A 20,284-nucleotide genomic window follows, 5' to 3' on the forward strand; every position below is an offset into this window, starting at 1 on the left:
TGGTAACATCCTCTATATAAACTGTAGGCCATGGTCATTGCTCACACCATTGGCTGTTGATAAATTGCATTTACCATGGGGATGCATTGACCAATGCAAAGGCTGTAAAGTTGAAATGGTTGCACTCATCCTCTCACATACAGGCAATCTGCTGTAGTATAACGACTGATTTAGCCCTGCAGGTCAGATTTGAGGACAGTGCCTGTGGCGCAGAACCTGTTGTGGTGGGGTCTCAAAATGTTGTTGTTTACCTGAGACCCCTTGTTCAGTCGTCCCGCTCAACCTCTCCTCAAGCTAATTACCTTTCTGAATAAAGCAAAAAGAAACTCAATCAAAAGAATATGTTTTCTAGTTCATTGTGTTCATCTGAAGGAAGACATTCTTTCTGAATGACGTTCTGAACCTCTATGCTCTTGTCTTTCGTCCAGGGAATTCTTCTTAAGAGAAGTGGGAAGTCCCTGAATAAGGAGTGGAAGAAGAAATATGTCACACTTTGTGACAATGGCCTCCTTACCTACCACCCCAGTTTACATGTGAGTATCTCCTACATTCTGGATAGTTCCTTTTTTTAAGCCGCATTAATGTCAACCGGTAGTATTTTCATCAAAACAAAAGACTGTGGGGAAAAATGTGTTCTGTCGAGTTATTCGAGGAAGGAAAGAGTGGAAGGCTCCATACCATGCCCTCAATTGAGTGTCTCACTCGTTTCTTTTTTTTGTCATTTTTTTTTTAATATAAACATTATTATTTTTTCTCTTGAGTAGTTCTAGCAACTTTGAGTTTTCTGTCCCTGTATTTTACTCCCCAAACCTTAACTGAACCCTTCCTGTTGAGTGTAGCCTGCACACACAACACATGTGGAAAATATCTGATATTGTTTGGGTACTATTGATTTACAGTCAGTAAAGTTGAGTTCATCTCAGACTATATAGCCCTTCAGTCCCTACACATTTTTGCCCTGACTGAGACATGGATTACCCCAGAGAAGACGTTTTCTGAAATGGCTCAATCATGATCCAATAGCTTCTTGACATCACAGTAGTGGCGGAGGTCTCCTCGTGTTTTCTAAACAAAGATGTTCTCTTCACCTGTCTATGTCCTCATTTGAATTTCATGCCATCAATGTCATTGTCTTTTTAAGCTTAGCGTTGTTGTCATACCACCAGGTGTCCATTTAGGGTTTTTCAATGAGCTTGACATATTGATAAGCTAATTTATAGATGACAGCTTATCATACTGGGTTACTTTAACCTGCCGAGGCCTGACTTCTTTCCACATCTCTCTTCTACTCATTTCCACTGACTTCAACCTTTGCCAGTCTCTTATCTACATTTGAGGCTGTAGGCCTACTAATGTCTCTGCAACACCCTTTCACGTCTTTGATTGCTGCTTTGCTTCCTGTTTTCTCCCTCTTGCCTCTGTGACACTACCTACTCCGCCCCAACACAGATGTTTCACCCACTACCTTAATCTCTACATTCTTTATACTACTGGTCTCCTATTCCATGTTATCATCTCTTTGGGATTTTTCTTTCCCCATCTGACTCTAACCTGTTTTATTCTACATTCTGCTCCATTTTTGCCTCCTATGACTCTCAGTGGCTTGTCCTCCCAGCTGGCTCCACTTTTCCTCTTGGTCCATGACTGACTAACAGTGAATGATTCACTCTGTGCTTATACAGCAGGGCCATGGGCAGCTGAGTAAAAACAGAGGAAAACTAAACTTCTGTATGATCTGTCAGCTTTCCACATTCTCCTCTTTGCCATATCTTCCGCTTTATCCACTGCTGAAGCTGGGAAACGTTTCCGCTTTCTCCTCCCCCTTCCTCATCCTTTACTGTGGACAACTTTGTCAGCCATTTTGAAAAAGTCAAATTGTTTACTCAGCATACTGAGCCCAATGACCCCATTGGAACAGAATTACTCTACGCCTTGAACTACTTATCTCCTCGGTCTCTAGACAAAATCATACTGTCTAGCTGCTTGACAAGCTGCCCCCTCAATCCTATCCACTCTTACTTTCCCTTGTTTCTCACATCCCTTTCCGACATATCCCGGCCAGTAAGGGCATACACTCCAACCTGAATGAAGCTATAGTCACTGCCATCCTCAGGAAACAGACACTTGACCCCAGTGACTTCCGAAACTACAGACCGGCAGCCCTTCTTACTTTCCTTTCCAGAAATCTTGAGCGTGCACTCTGACCAACTCGTGTCATCTCTCTCTGAATGATATCCTTGACCCTAAAGTCAGGCCGACTCAAGTGAAACCGCTCCCCTCTGCATCACAGAGACACTCTGCTCTGCAAAGCCGAGTCTGTCTACTCCGTTCTCATACTCCTAAGTCTATCCACTGTCGTTGCCGTTGTGGAGCATCAGAATGCTCTTCTTTGTCCCGGCGTTCCAGTGGTGGAACAAGCATACTCCTAAAGTTGCTCTTGCCCAAAGGTAGAAAACATGTCGAATCCTTCCTCTTCGAAGACCGCCTGAACACCAACATTTAAATAGAGAACTTTTCTTCCCTACTGCCTCTGACTTTGCTGATAAATACTTTGTTGAGGGTAGAATGGAGGTGATACAGCTGTGATGTTTCTGTGTCCTCTAGCTCTATAAAAGTGTCAAATGTAAACAGCTCTGGACGACAGCGTCTGCTAGATTCCCGCGTCCAAAGTGAATAAGCGGGCGTGGGTGAGGTGGTAAGGAGGAGTGGTCATCTGTAGCGCCCCACCTCCCTGGTACAAGGTCCTGGTGTTGGCTATTGGAGACATGCACGGCGCCGGCTGCTGGCTGTGCCGTGTGCCCACCATGCCTGGCCGCCATGCTGGCTTGTATTTATAATGGGGCTCAGCTCCGTGCGTGGCGCCTGACAGAGGCCGAGCAGCCCGGCGCATCCGTCTCTGTCAAAGTCCCGCTGGGCTGCTAATACCTCTTAAACACTCCGCCGATGCCTGCCGGCAGACTCCTCGGTCAGGACCACCCCTCCTCAAAAACACTGCCCTCTGGTGCCCTGCCCGTTCAAATCTACAGACCTCTAACCCCTCTCGCACGCTCTCCCCTTTGCGCTTCATTCTAAGTTCCTGTGTCTAATTTGGTTGTCTTAGAAAGACATGGGGAAGTGGTAGATAAGTGTTTGTAGATACAGGATATGCACTTGAGAAGATAATGGTTTGTTGGTTTGGGTTGATTTGTTCATTTTGAAATACTATATATGAATACATTGTCTGTTACAACATTAACAGACTGGTTTTATTATGACAATAGTTGAATTTAGTTGCCAGTATTATGGGACAGTGTACATAACGGCAGATAAAGTAGTTGACAAGCTCACTGACCAGTAGATCTAAATTAGAGAGGGATTCAAGGGCCACATCAGGATTCAACGGCCACCTCTAGATTTTAACTGTCAGTGGAGGGATTTGCGTAATTCTTTGTGAAAAGCAAGTTGCTACCGGAGTTATTTGGAAATGCATGGATGGGTTGGTGGGACTATATTCCCCAATCTAGATAATTCCACTGTAGCTACAATATGCCATCGGAGGCATGTCAAAATTCAGTATGCGTATCTGCAGGTGTACCTGAGCAGAGGTGAGACAGAAAAGGAACCATCATTACATTAGCACATGTTAGCTCTAATTCTGAACAGCTGAGCACGAGGAGCGGGGAGAGTGTGTGGGAGAGAAGGTGCTAGGAAAATAGCACTCAGGAATGCGAGGGAGAAGGTGAGAGAGAATGTGAGAGAAAGGTGCGTGGAGGGGGTGCATGGAACAAGAGAGCGAGGATCCCTTTAATTTGGCAGTCAGCCAAGCCATCCACACAATCACCTTCTGTTAATTCTATCTTCTACATCAATTAAATTGTTTGTAGAAACTAATTGAATGTGGCTTAATCACACATCTTAATAGCTTTGCACGCTTTGATCTGGCTGTTAATTCCGGCAATAAAATGAAATGAGAGCGAGGAGCGCTAGCTGGCTGGGTAATTAGAGAGGAGGCAGTGGAAGAGATGAGTGCTTTATGCCACCGTGATAAAGGAGAGAGAGATGGAAGGAGTGATAAAGGAGAATAGAGAGAGGGTGGCTATTCCAGGCAAAAGGACTAGCGGAGCTTTCCTCTGACTTTTTCTGCTGAGCTCAATGATTTTCACCTTGACTTCCCTTCCATGTCCATTTGGGGTGGAAGCTGATGTTGTTTTAAATCCAAATCAAATACGAAAATGTAAAGAGATTTAGAATGCATTCATTAGTATAGTCATTAAGTCTCTGTGAACAAGCTAGTTTGTAAGTGTGGCCACAGGTGATGCTGAATGTTCTGAAGTCACTCTGTCACTCTGGGTATATCACTTTTTTTTGCTGTTGCTTTGAATTCGATGGTGCTTAGTTAAGATGGGTGATATATGATGCCATATTGCCTTGTTAAAGGTTGTTTGTGATTATCCGCGTAGAACATTGACATTGACTTGGTATGCTTGTCGTGTGTATTACAGGATTACATGCAGAATGTGCATGGGAAAGAGATCGACCTGTTAAGGACCACAGTTAAGGTGCCAGGGAAACGACCGCCCAGAGCGGTTACCGCCATCGCCCCATCTGCCAGCCCCCAGACTAACGGGCTGACCAAGGACCGTAGTACCCTTCAGCTGGGCATTGGCACCACAGGTAACCAGTCTTTGTGTCTATCCGAACCAGCCTGCTTTAATAGTCCTCAGGGCTTAGTCACACCAATCACAGTTGTGTGGACACTATTTCTGTTGAAATAACATTTCAAGAATATGTTGATAGACTTCAGTACAAACGTATTCTGCTGACAAAGCATTACAATGCGCTGACCACATGCACCGTGCCGCGAACTGCTAAGTGTATGTTTCTTTGGGCAACAAGGGTAGGTAGTTGGCTAGCTTGTATAGGTGGTTATTTGGTTATTTTTATGAAATTAACTTTTCAGTTGATTTCAGTAGAACAACAACTATTGTCAAATGGATTACTGAATCAGTCTTAAGAATAGTGAAATAATACTGCTGTTTATGGTTGTTGTTTTCAGACTGTTTGCGATGCCATTTTTTGCACCAGCCAGGTACCAAGATAAATTCGATAAAATAATTGTTTCCTTTTTGTCAATTGACATGTCAAATAGAAGCTTTATTGACAAATGTTTTGTTATTTTTTGTACAATTTGACTTGGCTGCATTTCTTAAGTTTGGAAATGTCATGCTACTTAATGATGGAAAGTAGCATGCTAGCTAATGATGTAGATGAGCCAGCAGCCCAATCTTCACAATGAAAGGGCAATGGGTTAGAGATGCAGCGAACCAGTGCAGCACTCATAACACTGAAAATACTGCACCAAAAGCTAGCTAATTATCTGCTGTTGCTGAGTTGAGAACTAGCTACATTGCAATATAGAGTGGAAGGTACCTGTACAGCACTGCAAAAAGGTCATGCTGAAGTCAAGCACTGACTATGGAAAAATGTGGGAAAATGCAGTAAATAAAATGCTATAAATAAAATTAACAGCATTAAGCATTTAAATTAGTCTCACGTGTTGGTGCATTTTTGGCAGCCCTAGAAAAAAAATATATTGCCAGCAGTCCTAAGAGATTCATGTATAGATAAAGAAAGGTATAAACCGGTGCTACAAATACTGATTGGCTGATAGCAGTGGTTTATGGGACAGTATACCATGGGTATGATATGACATCACTTTTTACTGCTGTAATTGCATTTGTAACTGATGTATAATAGTAATAACGCGTAAAACCTATCAATGATACCATATAACACAAACATATAGCACAATATTATTGCTTAAATATAGAGTACCAGTGTGGCTGTCAGTCTACAGTTTAGGATGGCCATCTTGCTAACTGATATATGGTACACTGATGTGTCAGAGGTCTTGTGTTTACTACATTCCAGTAAAAAAGCAGACCATGTTTAATGAAGCATGACGCAAAAACAGCTGGCATGGGTTTGCTCTTTATTTCTGAAATATCCACATCAGTTATTTCACAGACCAACTGTAGGTAGAAGTGGCCCATTAATCACTGATGCAGCTTTCAGCTATTACAGTATTCATCCTCATTGGTTATGGTTATGGTCAGGTTTGGGGTGAAATAACATTATTTTAGATGTATGGCTATAGGAACACTTCTGCCTAAAGTCACTAGCTTCCAGTTTTTGTTTTTCTGTTTTCTGTATAGACAGATTTCATAGAAAAACAAGAAGCGAAAATTATCTGCAATTTTTTTGCTCAATTGTTTCCCTTTCCATTAATTGTCTATTTATAAAAGCTAGACGTCATAAAAACTTACATTACACTTTATAGGTTATCGGCTGTAATGTAATGTAGTGGGTACTGGCTAGCTTGTAGTTAGCTGCCGAATGCTACAACAGAGCTGTCTAATTTAATAATTCATTTGTTCAGATCTTTGAAGTAGATAAGATTTACTTTCCACTAAAACTGTTAATCAGTAGTACAGTTCCTTCCGTCTCACTCTGCTATTGTGTCATGGTTATTATGTGTACCACTCCTCCTGGCTCCTTCTGTGTCCCAGTGTGCAATGGATTATGGTAATTGTTGTTAATTACCAAGTTTTCTGCACTGAACTAAACTGTATATTGCCTAATGAAACTAAAACTCCCTAAAGCCTGTCCTAGTTATTGTTCTATAGTTTCTCTGGTGATTTATTATTATTGGTGAACTGAGTTCCCATAAAAAAACTGGGATGCATTGAGGTCCTCTAACTTCATTTCAATAAGTTATTTAATCACAGCTCTTCAAAATCTATATTTCTTTCAGAACTCACCCTTTGGTAACCAGGAAAATAACAGCAGCATGGATAGATTGAATGCAAAAATGTAAAAGTAAATTCCATATTACAAAAATGATCACGGTCACAGCTGGTAGCATAGTGTTACTTACACTCAAACTTCAAATGGCAGTATGAAGCAATTCAGTCATTTTAGTTCAGACAATTCTTGCCAAACACATAAATGTTTTTTTTTTTATAGCTTATATAGATTTTACTAGCAGTACTTTATGCATTCATACTTTAATGTGGAGAGGAGTATGTATTGACATGATAGAATCACATGCCACTCCCTGCATAATTTACAGTATTGGAAAAACACTGTGTCCATTTCTCTCAATAAGTACACTCTGAAAAAAGGTCCACCTCTGTAAAAGGATGAACATATATTCAGTCTTTATCAATCAATGTCTTACATCAATCATTTTGATTTAAAATATTGCCTTTGCATTTCTTTTACGACGTTGCTTTTGTAGATTTAACCAGGGTCAGTGGAACCCTTAGAAATGTGCACTACGATATCAAATGAATAACTAAAGCTAATAAAACCTGACATCCACTTCAACTGTATGTAAACCTCAATCGACTTCATGTCAAGACCAACATAAAATCAATATACGTTCATCAGTGGACTGGAAGAGACGCTAGGAACAGTGAAATAATCGGAGAGGGTCAACATGAATGCTGTTTACTGCCCAAAGGATACAATGAGCTGAATTATTCATGATAATGTTGTTGTTTTTTTATTGCCATAGTTATGTGAAAACTCTCAAGTAAGTGTCAGAAAATGTGCGGGTTAACACATTTTAAACTCAATTATGAGATTGTTGAAGGCTTCCTTATCAAGTAATGGTTATGAAGTTTTTGCACATTATTGTTAATTTATTGTTAAGTTCTACTAAGCTAACCCTATGGAATTATTTTTAATATATCATGTTCAGTTTTCATCATATAAATATTTTTTACAATGCTGTATAATGCATTGCTCTGCATAGGGATAGTTGAATACAGTGTTTGTTCAGAGTAAAAGGTTCCTAAAAAGGCACAACAATACTCCTAAAACTCCATGTGTTTGAGCTACAAACAAAGATAGCACATATTCTGAAAGGAAAGAGTCTGGGGAGCACAGGTCTTAGCTGTGACTTTCACAGGCATAATTAAAAACGAATGCCAGTGTCTGTTTTCAGAAGGTGTTTTGTCAACTAAAAAGACTAAATGGTCAGAGCAGCAAACTAATAAATCCATCAGTTAGACTAAGTAGAGTAAGCTCTGTTTTGCCGTAATCCATATGTGTTTAAGTATGTTTTTCCATGTACCATACCATATCACTAAAGGCCAATTTCACTCTTTCAAATTCAGACGCTCTTCTGAGAGTTTTCATTTTCCAAACAGAGAATAGATAAATGCAAATACCCATGTACTATTCATTTGTTAATCAAAATCATTTAAATCAATCAAAAAACAATTTCTATTTTATGAACCAAATTTCCTGGGCGTAATGTCACGGGACAATGGCCGCGTTGACTGTTACCTTGTGTGTCCTCTGTCCTGCCGTGTCAACGCCTCCCATCCAGTCCAGGCAGACCACACAGGCCGATAAATACATGCCGCTGTCTGGTTGGCTGGCTCCCCGTGCCGCCAGAGGACGGACCTGCTCTGGTGACTAGGCCCAGAGAGGCCAGGAGAGGCCAGTGATTGGATTTGGGGGCGAGGATTAAGAGTAATTAATAGTAATTAGTGGAGTGATCCCCAGAGGGGGGTGTGGTGTGGGGGCGGAGGGATAGATGGTGCTAATGAGGGCGTCCTCCGTCGGCCAACGACCGCTGTCGGTGTTTCCTCTTGCCATGGCTGGAACTAATTGGAATAGACAGACAAGTCAGGAGGGATCACCCAGCCTAGTCCTTACTTATGTTTTGGTCCTGGACAGAATTTGACCATCAGAACCCCACTGGTCCCCACTTAAAGAGTTAATGAGCCCAGTGGTGGATGTGATGTAGGAGTTTACAGAGTGAAGGACAGGGCATCAAGGTCGCATTTGAACTGTCAACCCACGAACGTTATACCTTCAGAACGAAGATAGAGGACAGGAGAACCTGTCAGGGAAGAGATGAGAATTGGGAGGGGTTCTTGTCTTAGTCTGATTTTCTTTTTTTTTTTCTCCACCTGTTTGTATGGATGTATTATTGTTGTGAATACAGACCTGGTACCTTTGTGAGGCCCCATTCTAAACAGTCCTGGAAGGAAACAATACGAGATGATTTGCGTTAATCTCCACTTAGAAGAAAAAGGTTACAAATTACGGCAGGTCTTCTCCTGTTGGAGAACCCTCTCCACTTCTCATCCTGACGGCACCATCGGACTGAGTTTGATTTCATTAGGCATGCAATTGATGAAGGGAACAAAGGGGTAATTTTTCATTCATGGCGTCTGAATCACAACCCTGTCTTTGCCTTTGGTAATTCATTCACTCCCTGGATCTAAAGGCCTTTATAATCACAGGGAGGAGAGAGAGAGGGAGGGAGGGAGGAGATGAAGGGTGGGAGAAAGATGGAGAGAGAGGGGGGGGAGAAGATGGAAAGGAGGACAGGAGAAGAGGGCGAGCGAGAAAGAGAGAGAGTAAATGAATGGACGCATATGTCCGTGAGTGAAAGAGTGTGCAGGCTTAATTCCTTCTCCATCTGAATGTTCACTGGAAACGTTTTAAATATGATCCCTCCGTTAACACATCCACTGGTGTCACCCGCGACAGATACATTGTATCAAAGTATTAATGGGGCCCATCAGTTTTAATCAATCGCATGTGCAGAGATGTATGTGGGTTGGTAGAGAAGTGTGTGTGTGTGTGTGTGTGTTTGTGTGTGTGTGCTGTACAGCCCCAGCTTCTTACAATGTACTGTGGTCTTGCTCTGGGCTGAATACTGTAGATACAGTCACCTCCAAAGCGATAGGGAGTCTGAAAAAAGATGAGAATAAAATATTTAATACAAATACTGATTTATATTGTTTGGCCAAAATGTGGAAAGATAATAATATGCTAATATGACTATAGTTTAATAGTTATAGTAAAATGAAGTGTAATAATTTCTATCACAAAATGATAGGTGTGTGTTTTAAATTCTTAGGCATTAAACCTTTAGATCTTTGTGTTATGAAATTAGAGGAACCCATAGGTCGTGTCTTAAACCATTCCTTGAGACATCATATCTCCAGTTGACTGTTATCCTTCGAATGCAATGGACTGATCCCTTAATTCAAACCACAGGTTTTCTATAGTCTGGGAATGGATATAGGCATAAAAAACATGTTGTGGTCATTTAACCATTTCTTTGTGGATCTCTGTTTCCTTGGGTTATTGGATTGCCTGAGGATATACAGCCTCTGGACAGAGGGAAGTTGATTTTGGGCAGAATTGTCCTGTTACTTGGTAGTCCCACCATTAGCAGGAATGGACATATATTTTATATCAGCTGACTGTAGCACCTGGTTCTATCCAAGTGCCATTGCCATTTAGCCGACTCCAGGTGTTTTTTTTTTTTTTTGCCAGTCATGTTTGTTCAGTCACAAGAGCATGGTAACACCAAGGTTGTAGGTTCAATCCCTGTTGGGCCCACTTATTATTAAAAGTATGCACACACAGTAATGACTCACTTTGAATGCAAGAGTCTGCTAAATTATATATTATATTATATATTAATTTTGTTGGCTGGTCTAAATTGTTGGCTTTTTCAGTAGCAACCCTTCTGAAGAGCCTGTTTGCATGAGGTTGGTGGGGTCAAATGTAGTTTGTAGACATATACATTACATGGGTCCGCTATGTACAGGTTTAACACTTATCTAGTGGTTTTGCAATCTGTAAATATTCTTCCAACAATGTTAATTTGTACATTTCGATTTTTAACAATTCATTTCGATCCATTGCCTGATTTAAGAATGTCAACCATTTTTTCCCCGTATTGATGGAGGGCAGCTGTTTAGTTTAATACATTTTTCATAATACATTCATATTTATAAATTGAACCTGCATACTACCTGCTTTTTTATAACCACAATAAAATAGGTAGAAGCAATGTAGTCCCCTATAATGAGATTAATTGGAAAAGTCCGATTAATAACATTTTAATGGAGATACCATTTTATCAAAGATCCTTGTCAAGTTTATAATCATTAGGGGTGGCATTCGTTTTAATCCATCTTTAAAACTTTTGCGATAAAGCTCTACTGTACTTACCAAATGGAACCTTTTTTTGGTCAGGTGTATTAATATAAAATCAAACGTTCATATTTGTACTGTACCAGTGACCATCCACACCACCATCCCAAGAATTAGTGACCACCAGCCCAGGGTCCCGGCCTGATTTGCGGATATGGTTGCTGGGGGTGGTCGCTAATGGTTCCTGAAGAGGAGGCGTCTGGAGGTGGGGGTCGGATACTTGGCTGAGCCATAGAGTGGGGGGGGGGGGGGTGGTGGCGGCGGCGGGCGGTCAGACAAGCAGTGTTAGGCAGTAGTGATAGTGATAACAGTGCTGGTAGATTACACGGCCCCAGCCACAGATGATGTGCTGCCTCCGTCCCCCCCCCCTCCCTCCCTTCCCCCACATTAGCATTAATGCCTCATTATCCTGCTACTTGTACATAATGGCAACAACTCCACGGTGGGGTCAGGTCTCGGCGTCACGGCTCATCAGCCCTCTGACGGCACGCCTGGCCGCACCGGCCCAAAGAGAAATGGGAGGCAAGGCAACGTTAGCGCTGCCGCCGCTCTGCAGCTACCCGCTAATCCATCGCCTCTACTTAGCTAACAGCCTCCGCCGGAGCCAGCTGCTTCTGTTACTCAGCCTGGAGAGCCCTTCTTTACTTCTTTCCGACAAAACGCAGGGATGCATTTGTCAAATGAACATGCCTTATTTCTATACACGTTTCAGATGCTGGTATAGGCACTAAGGCATAGGGGTTTGGGATATTTCATTACATAGAACCATGCTATGTGCTTACTGCCAATCTGAAAACAATATTAAATTAAACAAATAGTTATTGTATGTTTCGTCATCTGTAATATAAGTTTTATCTTTTTACAGTAGTTTATTTTTGTATATAATAATGTCGGCAGTATTTCTAGTATAAATTCAGCCTGACTAGCCAGTTGAATAGCGATGACAGGTAATTGGTATGTGATTGTCTCAGGATGGTACTGTATTTCATCACTCCAAACATTTACCTCCAGACATTTACCGTTGGAGAATGGATGGCTGGGAATAGGGCCCGGAGCAATAACACTTTGGTGGACTCACCCCCAATGTGCTACTGAGACGGAGTGACAAAATGAAAATGGTGATGTGGTGTATTGTTTCTGAGGTGAAAGACGCCATTGGCAGACAGGAAATGTGTACACGTGTTTGAAAATAGAATTGTTCAACATAGACAAAGGGTCCACATTTTATTAATTCACAAGAACAACAAATAAACAGCATCTTGGTGGGATGATGATTTTCTCAGGAGGTCTTTTGACACTTACGGTACATTTACCTGATGTACAAGGCCCTCCAGCACACCCTAACAAGTTGTTTGACTTTAGGCCTTACGAAAAGGGGACAAAGTAATAGCTATCGAAATACACAAACCCTGCTTGGATTGATATTTAAAATGCAAGTAACAATCAGGTCTAATTGTCAGATGTGATGCTAATGATTAATGAATTAAACATGGATCCATCAATTAGTCCCCACAGAGTCGACCTAGACCACTCCTGCATAAAGCAGCAGATAATGTAATTACATTGGAGCTCTAATCAGCTGGTCGCGTCAGGGGAGAACTGTACTTTATCTGCCCCATAGAAATACAATTAGAACACGTATTGCCGTATTATATCTTGTCAAAATGTCAAAGCCTGTAAATGTTGTCTTTCTGTTTGGCTTTAACGTAACACCTTAAAAATGAATGTTAAGGGCTGAAATCAGAATTTGTTGCTGGTGTATTTATAAATGCTTGTTACTTTTGTTTTAAGTCTGTGTTGTGTTGAAGTTTAGTTTAGTTTTTGTTGAACTTAAATGTTAACATCATAGCTGTGTAATCCGGATTTCAAGTCATTTGATGAAGCTGTTTTTATGGTGTTTCGATGGTTTGCATTGTAATATTTTAAATCATACAAAGTAGTTATTTTGTTCTCCTTTGTCATTTTCCCAGTGTTCTCAGTATTATAGAATAATACTTTTTTGGGGGATTTATATAATAATAATGTACAATATTAATGTACATTATTTGTCCACTTTGATACAGTTAGATTTTTGTGTATTTTCTGGTCCCCCTTTATATTCTCCCCCTCTCCCAAGCCTTGATTTGGTGATGCAAATTGAACCAGCACTTCCCAGCGTGGTTTCCTGTCTCTCCTCTCTCCACCCTCTCTCCATCTGATCCCCATTTCTCCTCTCTCCTATTTTTGTGATTCCTCTCTCTCCTCTCACTGTGATTGCCCTCTTTCTCCTCTCTTCTCCCTTCCTCCATGTGATTGCTGTCGTTCTCCTCTCTTTTCCTTCCATCACATCAGTCCTCCTGTCTCTCCTCCCTCTTTTGCTGCAATCTCTCTCCTCTTCCCTTTCTCGCTCCTCTCTTCCTCGTTGCAATCTTTCTCTCCTCCTTTTCGTGCTGCGATTCCGCTCCCTCCCCTCTGGGACCTGAAGATTAATATTCCTGGGCCCAACAAGATAATTACTGATACTAATTAGACATGATTATGTGAATTTGATACACTTATTACTCCCGCTAATGAGAAGGACGTATTATCCTAACAAGAGCACCGCGTCGCTTAGTTTACTTTACACACGGGCCATGGCATCATACATTATATCTAGCTACTGTTATTGTTGTTAAACCTCAATCATTTGTCTTTTTTTTTATAATATAATTGTAAAATAAAAAGGCCCTGATGTGTTTCATGTTTGTCAGTTATTACAATTAACAATATAATTATTACATTACTTTTACCAAAACAAAGGGTTTGACTGTTCCCCTCTCATAACAGTCTTTGCTGTGAGTAGATTAAATTATATTAAACTGATGCTCAATTACTGCTTCCGTTTGATCATGACTCTGATCATTTCCAGCAGAAATGGTAGTATAGTTTGTTTCTGTCTTTTGTTATTCCTTCAGCCGAAAGAGTCGAGCATATTGTTGTAATATGTTGGGTGTAATTTGTGTGGTAACAAAATGCTCATAGAACATTGTGAAATAGGTTATTATTCATAACAATAACTACTCATACGATACCAACTAATACTTGATATTAGAAATCCGTTGATTTACTGATAAATTCCATAGCTCATTTACCTAATCAACATTTACCTTGATTGTGAATTGTTGGGAATAGATCATTTGTGTGAAAAAAACCTTTCTTGCTTTCATTTTAAAACATGTATACTGGGACAGAAACATCTCAGCATTCTGTAAAACTACAGCGGTAACTAGTCAGGTTTGGTTGTGTTGTGTGCATGTCTGTTGAGACTGGAACAGGAGGGAAGGACCCCACACAGTGCTGCCTAGCCCATGAATTAGTAAAGGGAGGCAGGCAGACAGGCTTCTGTGGCTTGGCTGATTGGGGAGAGGGGGGCCTTTCTGCCTGCCTCCAGCCCACGGCGGGAGAGATGGATGTGGCAGTCAGAAAGATGAGGCGAGATAATTAGCGATCAGAGTGTATCTTGTTAATTAAGGGCTAATTAGAGATGGAGGAGGGGGGGGGGCGTTACACATGTAACACAGAGATGAGCACAAAGAAGGTGGTGGCAGCATTCTGCAACTTTACCGCACAGAAAGAGAGCTGACAAACTTAAGAGAACTGCTGAATGAACATGGTGTATTCAGCCTACAAGGACTGGGAACCTCAGTTAACTGCACCTCCATGGCCACGAGATGATGATGATGAGGAGGAGGACGGACGACCATGATGAAGCATGACATTATTTCAAAGTCTCTCTCTGTCTCTCTCTCCAGGTGCGCCGCACTCCAACAGCAGCACGTCCCTCCAGTCGGAGCGCTCTGTCAGCGGGTCGGGTCTGGTCGGCTTTGGGGGCAGTAAGGAAAGCATGCACCAACGCTCCTTCTCTGTGTCCAGCGCTGACCAATGGAACGAGGCCGCCATTAACGCCAGTGCAAGCACCGGGACCGGTGAGACGGACAACCGCCCCTCCCACCCCTCTTCACATATCCCTCGTTCGCTCCATCTCACCTCCCCTTCTTCATTCTCTACACCATCCCTCTTCCTCATTCTCTCCATCTTTCCTCTTCCTCATTCTCTCCATCTCCCCTCCTCTTCATCTCCCCCTCTTCCTCATTCTCTCCATCTCCCCTCCTCTTCTTCTCCCCCCTCTTCCTCATTCTCTCCATCTCCACTCCCACTGTTTACTCAGTGGTCTCAGCCATTTGATGTCATTGAAATAGATGTAGCATGTCGAAAACACAATGAACAGTTCTGGTACAGTCATATGAGTGGGTGCAAGTGTGGTGAATAGAGAGTAATCATTAAAATTACTTTCCAGACTTTAGTATATTATTTCTGTTAGTATAGCTGGTATAGTCATTCTGCTACTATAGCTGGTATACTCATTCTGCTACTATAGCTGGTATACTCATTCTGCTACTATAGCTGGTATACTCATTCTGCTAGTATAGCTGGTATACTCATTCTGCTACTATAGCTGGTATACTCATTCTGCTACTATAGCTGGTATACTCATTCTGCTACTATAGCTGGTATACTCATTCTGCTACTATAGCTGGTATACTCATTCTGCTACTATAGCTGGTATACTCATTCTGCTACTATAGCTGGTATACTCATTCTGCTACTATAGCTGGTATACTCATTCTGTTAGTATAGCTGGTATACTCATTCTGCTACTATAGCTGGTATACTTATTCTGCTACTATAGCTGGTATACTCATTCTGCTACTATAGCTGGTATACTCATTCTGCTACTATAGCTGGTATACTCATTCTGCTACTATAGCTGGTATACTCATTCTGCTACTATAGCTGGTATATTCATTCTGCTAGGATAGCTGGTATACTCATTCTGCTAGTATAGCTGGTATACTCATTCTGCTAGTATAGCTGGTATACTCATAACACTTGCAAGCAGAAACATTGAACAGGACCATTGTTTTCTAGCTACTATTTCTGAAAGTAGCATCTTCAACTTCATTATACAATGCTGTAAGCTCTCTCATCCCACCTCCAAATTCAACCTTACAAACCTTATTAGACATTATTCCACCCACCAATCAAAATTGTCCTTCAAGGATCGGTTATGGACATTTTCACTGTTGTGTAGTGCAGACTAATTACCACGCGGAGGTGATGAAATTTCGTGCAATGAATATGTTTGAACATACCTATACTGTAAGTTTAGGTCAAATGACCTACTCCTGTAAAGTTATGTGATAAATGTGAACCTTCATTCTTGGACTGTTATGAGAATAATGGAATACCTGGCTTAATATTTGTGGGCTTGGATGAATGGTTGACACAACAGAAAGGTAGGGTGATGTTCTGTTATCCAGAAAGTGGGTGACATAGGCTACATTTCTTGAGCAAAGTTGTGTGGTGTGTAGTGAATCATGCTTTGACAGGCAAACTTTTAAATCATGTGAGCCAAACATCAGGTCACAACCACTAGTTTGTGAATGGCTGATTAAGTAGATACAGTGCATTTCACATTTTTATGATTGTCTTTTAATTATCTTTTAATATATTTCACTGGCTGATGCAGGTGTTATCAACTGGGTTCTGTGGCAAACAGGGCCAACCTCAATCTTTGGCGCCTTTACTTTTAAGGTGAGCAGAAAAGGCTATGAAAAAAATTTAGTTTATCAACTTAAAAAGTTAAAGCTTATGTTATAAAGAATTTACGTCAAATTTTCAGAGAAAAACAAAAATTCTTAATCAATAAACACAGTCACTTGAAAATGTACACCACCTGGGGGAAAAAAAATGTGTTTACATATTTGGACATGGATATATAATCTTTCAGTTCAACATGTGACGGATAAAAGTAATCTCATTTATATATATATATATTTATTCATCAAGAATTAGGAACTGACCTCAATTAGATTGCCAGTGGTCTGGAATATTTACCGTTTATAGGTGATCCATTGGTCAGTGAAATGATATACATCAAATTGTTTGGAAGTGGATTTGTAACTCTCCCAAAATCATAGGCATCAATAACCCTTCTGAAGGTCTTGGGTAGGTTTTTTGATATTGGCATGATGTGTTTTCATACACATATATGATCAAGAGTAAAAACTAATCAATTTTCTAATCTTTATGGCATTTAATCCTTAGAATAAAAGACATCTGAAAATTCTGAATTCTCTGTTGGTAAACAGAAGACACACCAGCTACTTTTGCAAAGAATCACTTATTGCCCAGATATATTGCAGATATACCCAAACGGATTTCCTAGATATATTTCTTTAAACAGTTTTAGCAGGTGGCATATGACTTTTGCAAAGTAATGTATCTGTCAGTGGGAATATAATTTAGCTACATTTGGTTCTTAAGAATTTCCGTCGGTGCCAATTATCTTGTTTTTAAGAAGAAGAAAAAAATTATGGATTAAGAATGTATGTTTTCTTTGATCAATTAAAGGTTATATTGTTCAATCCCATTGTTTTGCGGCTAGTAGTACAACGCCATGTTCAAATGAAGTTTAAACATAATTGAAGAGTCAACACACCATTATGATGGCTGATCCCAGTCCACAGTATTTGTCATCCTTTATGTCACTCTTACATCAATATAGTACTGTCATATTTGTAGGACGTTAAAGGCCACTAATACAGAAGAAAGGCACGCTGTCTTGCTTCTCAGTTCTCGGCCCCCTGTAATGTTATGAAGGTCCACATTTAGACCTTCCCATATTTGATTTTGTAAAATGAAATGGAAATTGAATTAATCAGGGTCTTTGCCACTGATCAACACAAAAAAGTCCATTATGTAAAAGTGTAAAATCACATCTGCAAATTGTTCTAAATGAATTACAAATGTAAAGCAGAAAATACTTGATTGCATAAGTATTCACCTCCTTTGCTATGATGCACCTGAATGAGCTGTGGTGAAACCTGTTGTCTTTGGTAATTATTAAGTCATATAATTAGTTAAATGGAGTTCACCTGTGTGCAATTAAGGTGTTTCACATGATTTCAGGTTAAATACACCTGTCTCTTGGAGTTCTTACAGTTGAGTTTGTACAATTCACAAAAGTGGCCTTCTTGGGTGAGTGACAAAAAGAAAACCATTGTTGAAAGAAGGTATGTTGGAAACTGTAGGAGTGGAAAAAGATTCTATGGTCCGATGAGGCCAAGATTTAGCTTTTAGGCCTGAACTTTGGCACAAGCGTAAGACTGCACATCACCCTGAGAACACAATGCCTACCCTGAAGTATGGTGGTGGCAGCATCATGGCAATGCTTCTCTGCGTCAGGCCTGGAAAGTTTGAGAAAGTAAAAGCCAAAATGCTTGCAGCAAAGTACAGAGAGAGCCTGGAGGAAAACCTGCTGAAGTCTGCAAGAGACCTAGGAGAAGATTCATCTTCCAGCAAGACAATGACCCCAAACATACAGCCAAAGCCACACTGTAAGCAGCTAAAAAACAAAAAGGTAAATTTCCTAAAAGGTCCCAGTCAATACCTGGAACGTAATCCAACTGAATTTATGTAGATCGTTAAAATTAGCTGTTTTTAATTTGTGAAACTCTCCGTCTTTGATAAGAACAGATGGGCCTGTAATCTTCCTTGGAAGGAATTTTCATCTCCCTCAAATTCTGTTCAGATTATGATGGTTATGGATGAATTCACTATCACAAAAAGGGTCCCAAGCCCCAAAGTTAAGAACCCCTGGATTTAAATATCAGCACAATTACATTTCTGTGTAGGTTGATAGAGAAATGTAGAGATAAAAACGAGCTACTGAACTTAAATAGATTTAAATAGATTTATGTAATTTTCTTTTTTTTTAATTATTGAATTGAATTAATCAATCAATCAATCAATCAATCAATCAATCAATCAATTAATGTACTTGATCCATTTTGTCTGTTATCAACATTTATGTAATAATTAATGTCACGCACAAGTAGCCAGGCAAACCACATGCTCACAACATTACAGTAAATGCCAGGTAAACATGTAATGATTCCATGCCTTTTCTACACTGAGGAGAAGTCTGCAGCTGGTCTATTATACATGTCTGCGCCGTGCATTGACAGAACCAGTCCAAAACAATGTAGTTCAATCTTTCAGAACACCTTTTTTTTTTTTTTTGCAAACTGTACGGAAATGGGGAAACACAACTGTGAGGTCCTTATTAGGCAAGTTCAAGTTGTGGTCCTTTTTCTTCCACCGAGGCTCCAAATTAACCGGACCCTGGTATTGGTAGCGAGCTAGAACGAAGCGAAGCTCGTTCTCATAATGAGGTAATCAGAGCTTTGATCACTGTGACCTGTTTGCCTACTCTTATCTGACACAAGAAAACGAGGACAGCAGAGGAGAGGAAGTGAGCGAAGGTTATTTGGCGTCCTGGCACCATCAGTCCAATCCCTTCCTTCTCCCCCCATCAGAGCCTTGTCAGCGCACTTGAGTGAAGTAAAATAATAAATTTGCAGTGCGTGTCTCAACCCTTTATCTCTCTCTGTCTGTCTCCCTCCCTCCCCCTCCTCTCTTCGCAATAGGAAAATGAATGCTTTTCAGGGGCACCATTCATCACCAGTTATTTCCCCTCTCTTTGTGGTTGGCAGTAAAAAAGCACTTAAATGCACATCAACAGAATAACAGTCATTTCCATGCATGTTTGCACTCTGCTAGTTCTCATTAGCACGGTGGCGACGGAGCCCCCTCCTCACTGGCTCCCAGGGGCCCCGGCAGTTTAAAGAGCGCTCTTTACGAGCGCCGCTGGAGTCCAACGCCGCGCACGGCCTTGTGGTTCCGCAGACATGCCCAGTCTCTCATTTGGAACTGCCAAACGATCAATTCTGCCTGGACGCAGGCAGGCAGGCACTTCTATCATCACCCCCTACCCCTCTCCTCTCCCATCAGCAGCACGCCCAGAGCAGAATGACTTGCGTGGTGGGGTCCTCTCAAAGAAATGCGTGTGTGGCTGTGTTTGTGTGTGTGTGTTTGGGTGGGCACATGTGCTTGTGTGTCTGTTTTTTTGCAAGTGTTTGTGTGTGTTTTCACACTGTTTTTTTTTTTTACAATAAAAACATGTGTGCTCAGTGTGGTGTATTGGGATGTGTGGAATATTCCTGAACACTGGGCTGTTTTCCTAAATTATGCGTATGCCTGCTAAATCTATTTCCTTGTTTGGTTAACTGAGAAGGCTTGATATTAACATAGCTCATTAGCCACCATCCAGACTTTTCCTAGACCAGATTTACAATTCCCTCCATTACTGGATTTTCTTCAATTATTGCTGCGGTTCTTTGTAAGGTAA

The 20,284-nt window shown here is 40.9% G+C and overlaps 1 protein-coding gene across 3 annotated transcripts in view; it reads left to right on the top strand.

Moving 5' to 3' along the window:
- The window catches only part of agap3 (ArfGAP with GTPase domain, ankyrin repeat and PH domain 3), a 146,655-nt gene that overhangs the window by 95,999 nt on the left and 30,372 nt on the right, over positions 1–20,284 (top strand). For all 3 annotated transcript variants that reach the window (XM_010885899.4, XM_010885907.4, XM_010885889.4), the window contains exons 10-12: positions 429–533; positions 4,482–4,653; positions 14,784–14,957. In XM_010885899.4, coding sequence (XP_010884201.1) covers positions 429–533; positions 4,482–4,653; positions 14,784–14,957 — 451 coding nt within the window. The remainder of the gene's footprint in view (positions 1–428; positions 534–4,481; positions 4,654–14,783; positions 14,958–20,284) is intronic.

This window comes from Esox lucius, chromosome 3, assembly GCF_011004845.1.
Source record: "Esox lucius isolate fEsoLuc1 chromosome 3, fEsoLuc1.pri, whole genome shotgun sequence".
NCBI lineage: Eukaryota > Metazoa > Chordata > Actinopteri > Esociformes > Esocidae > Esox > Esox lucius.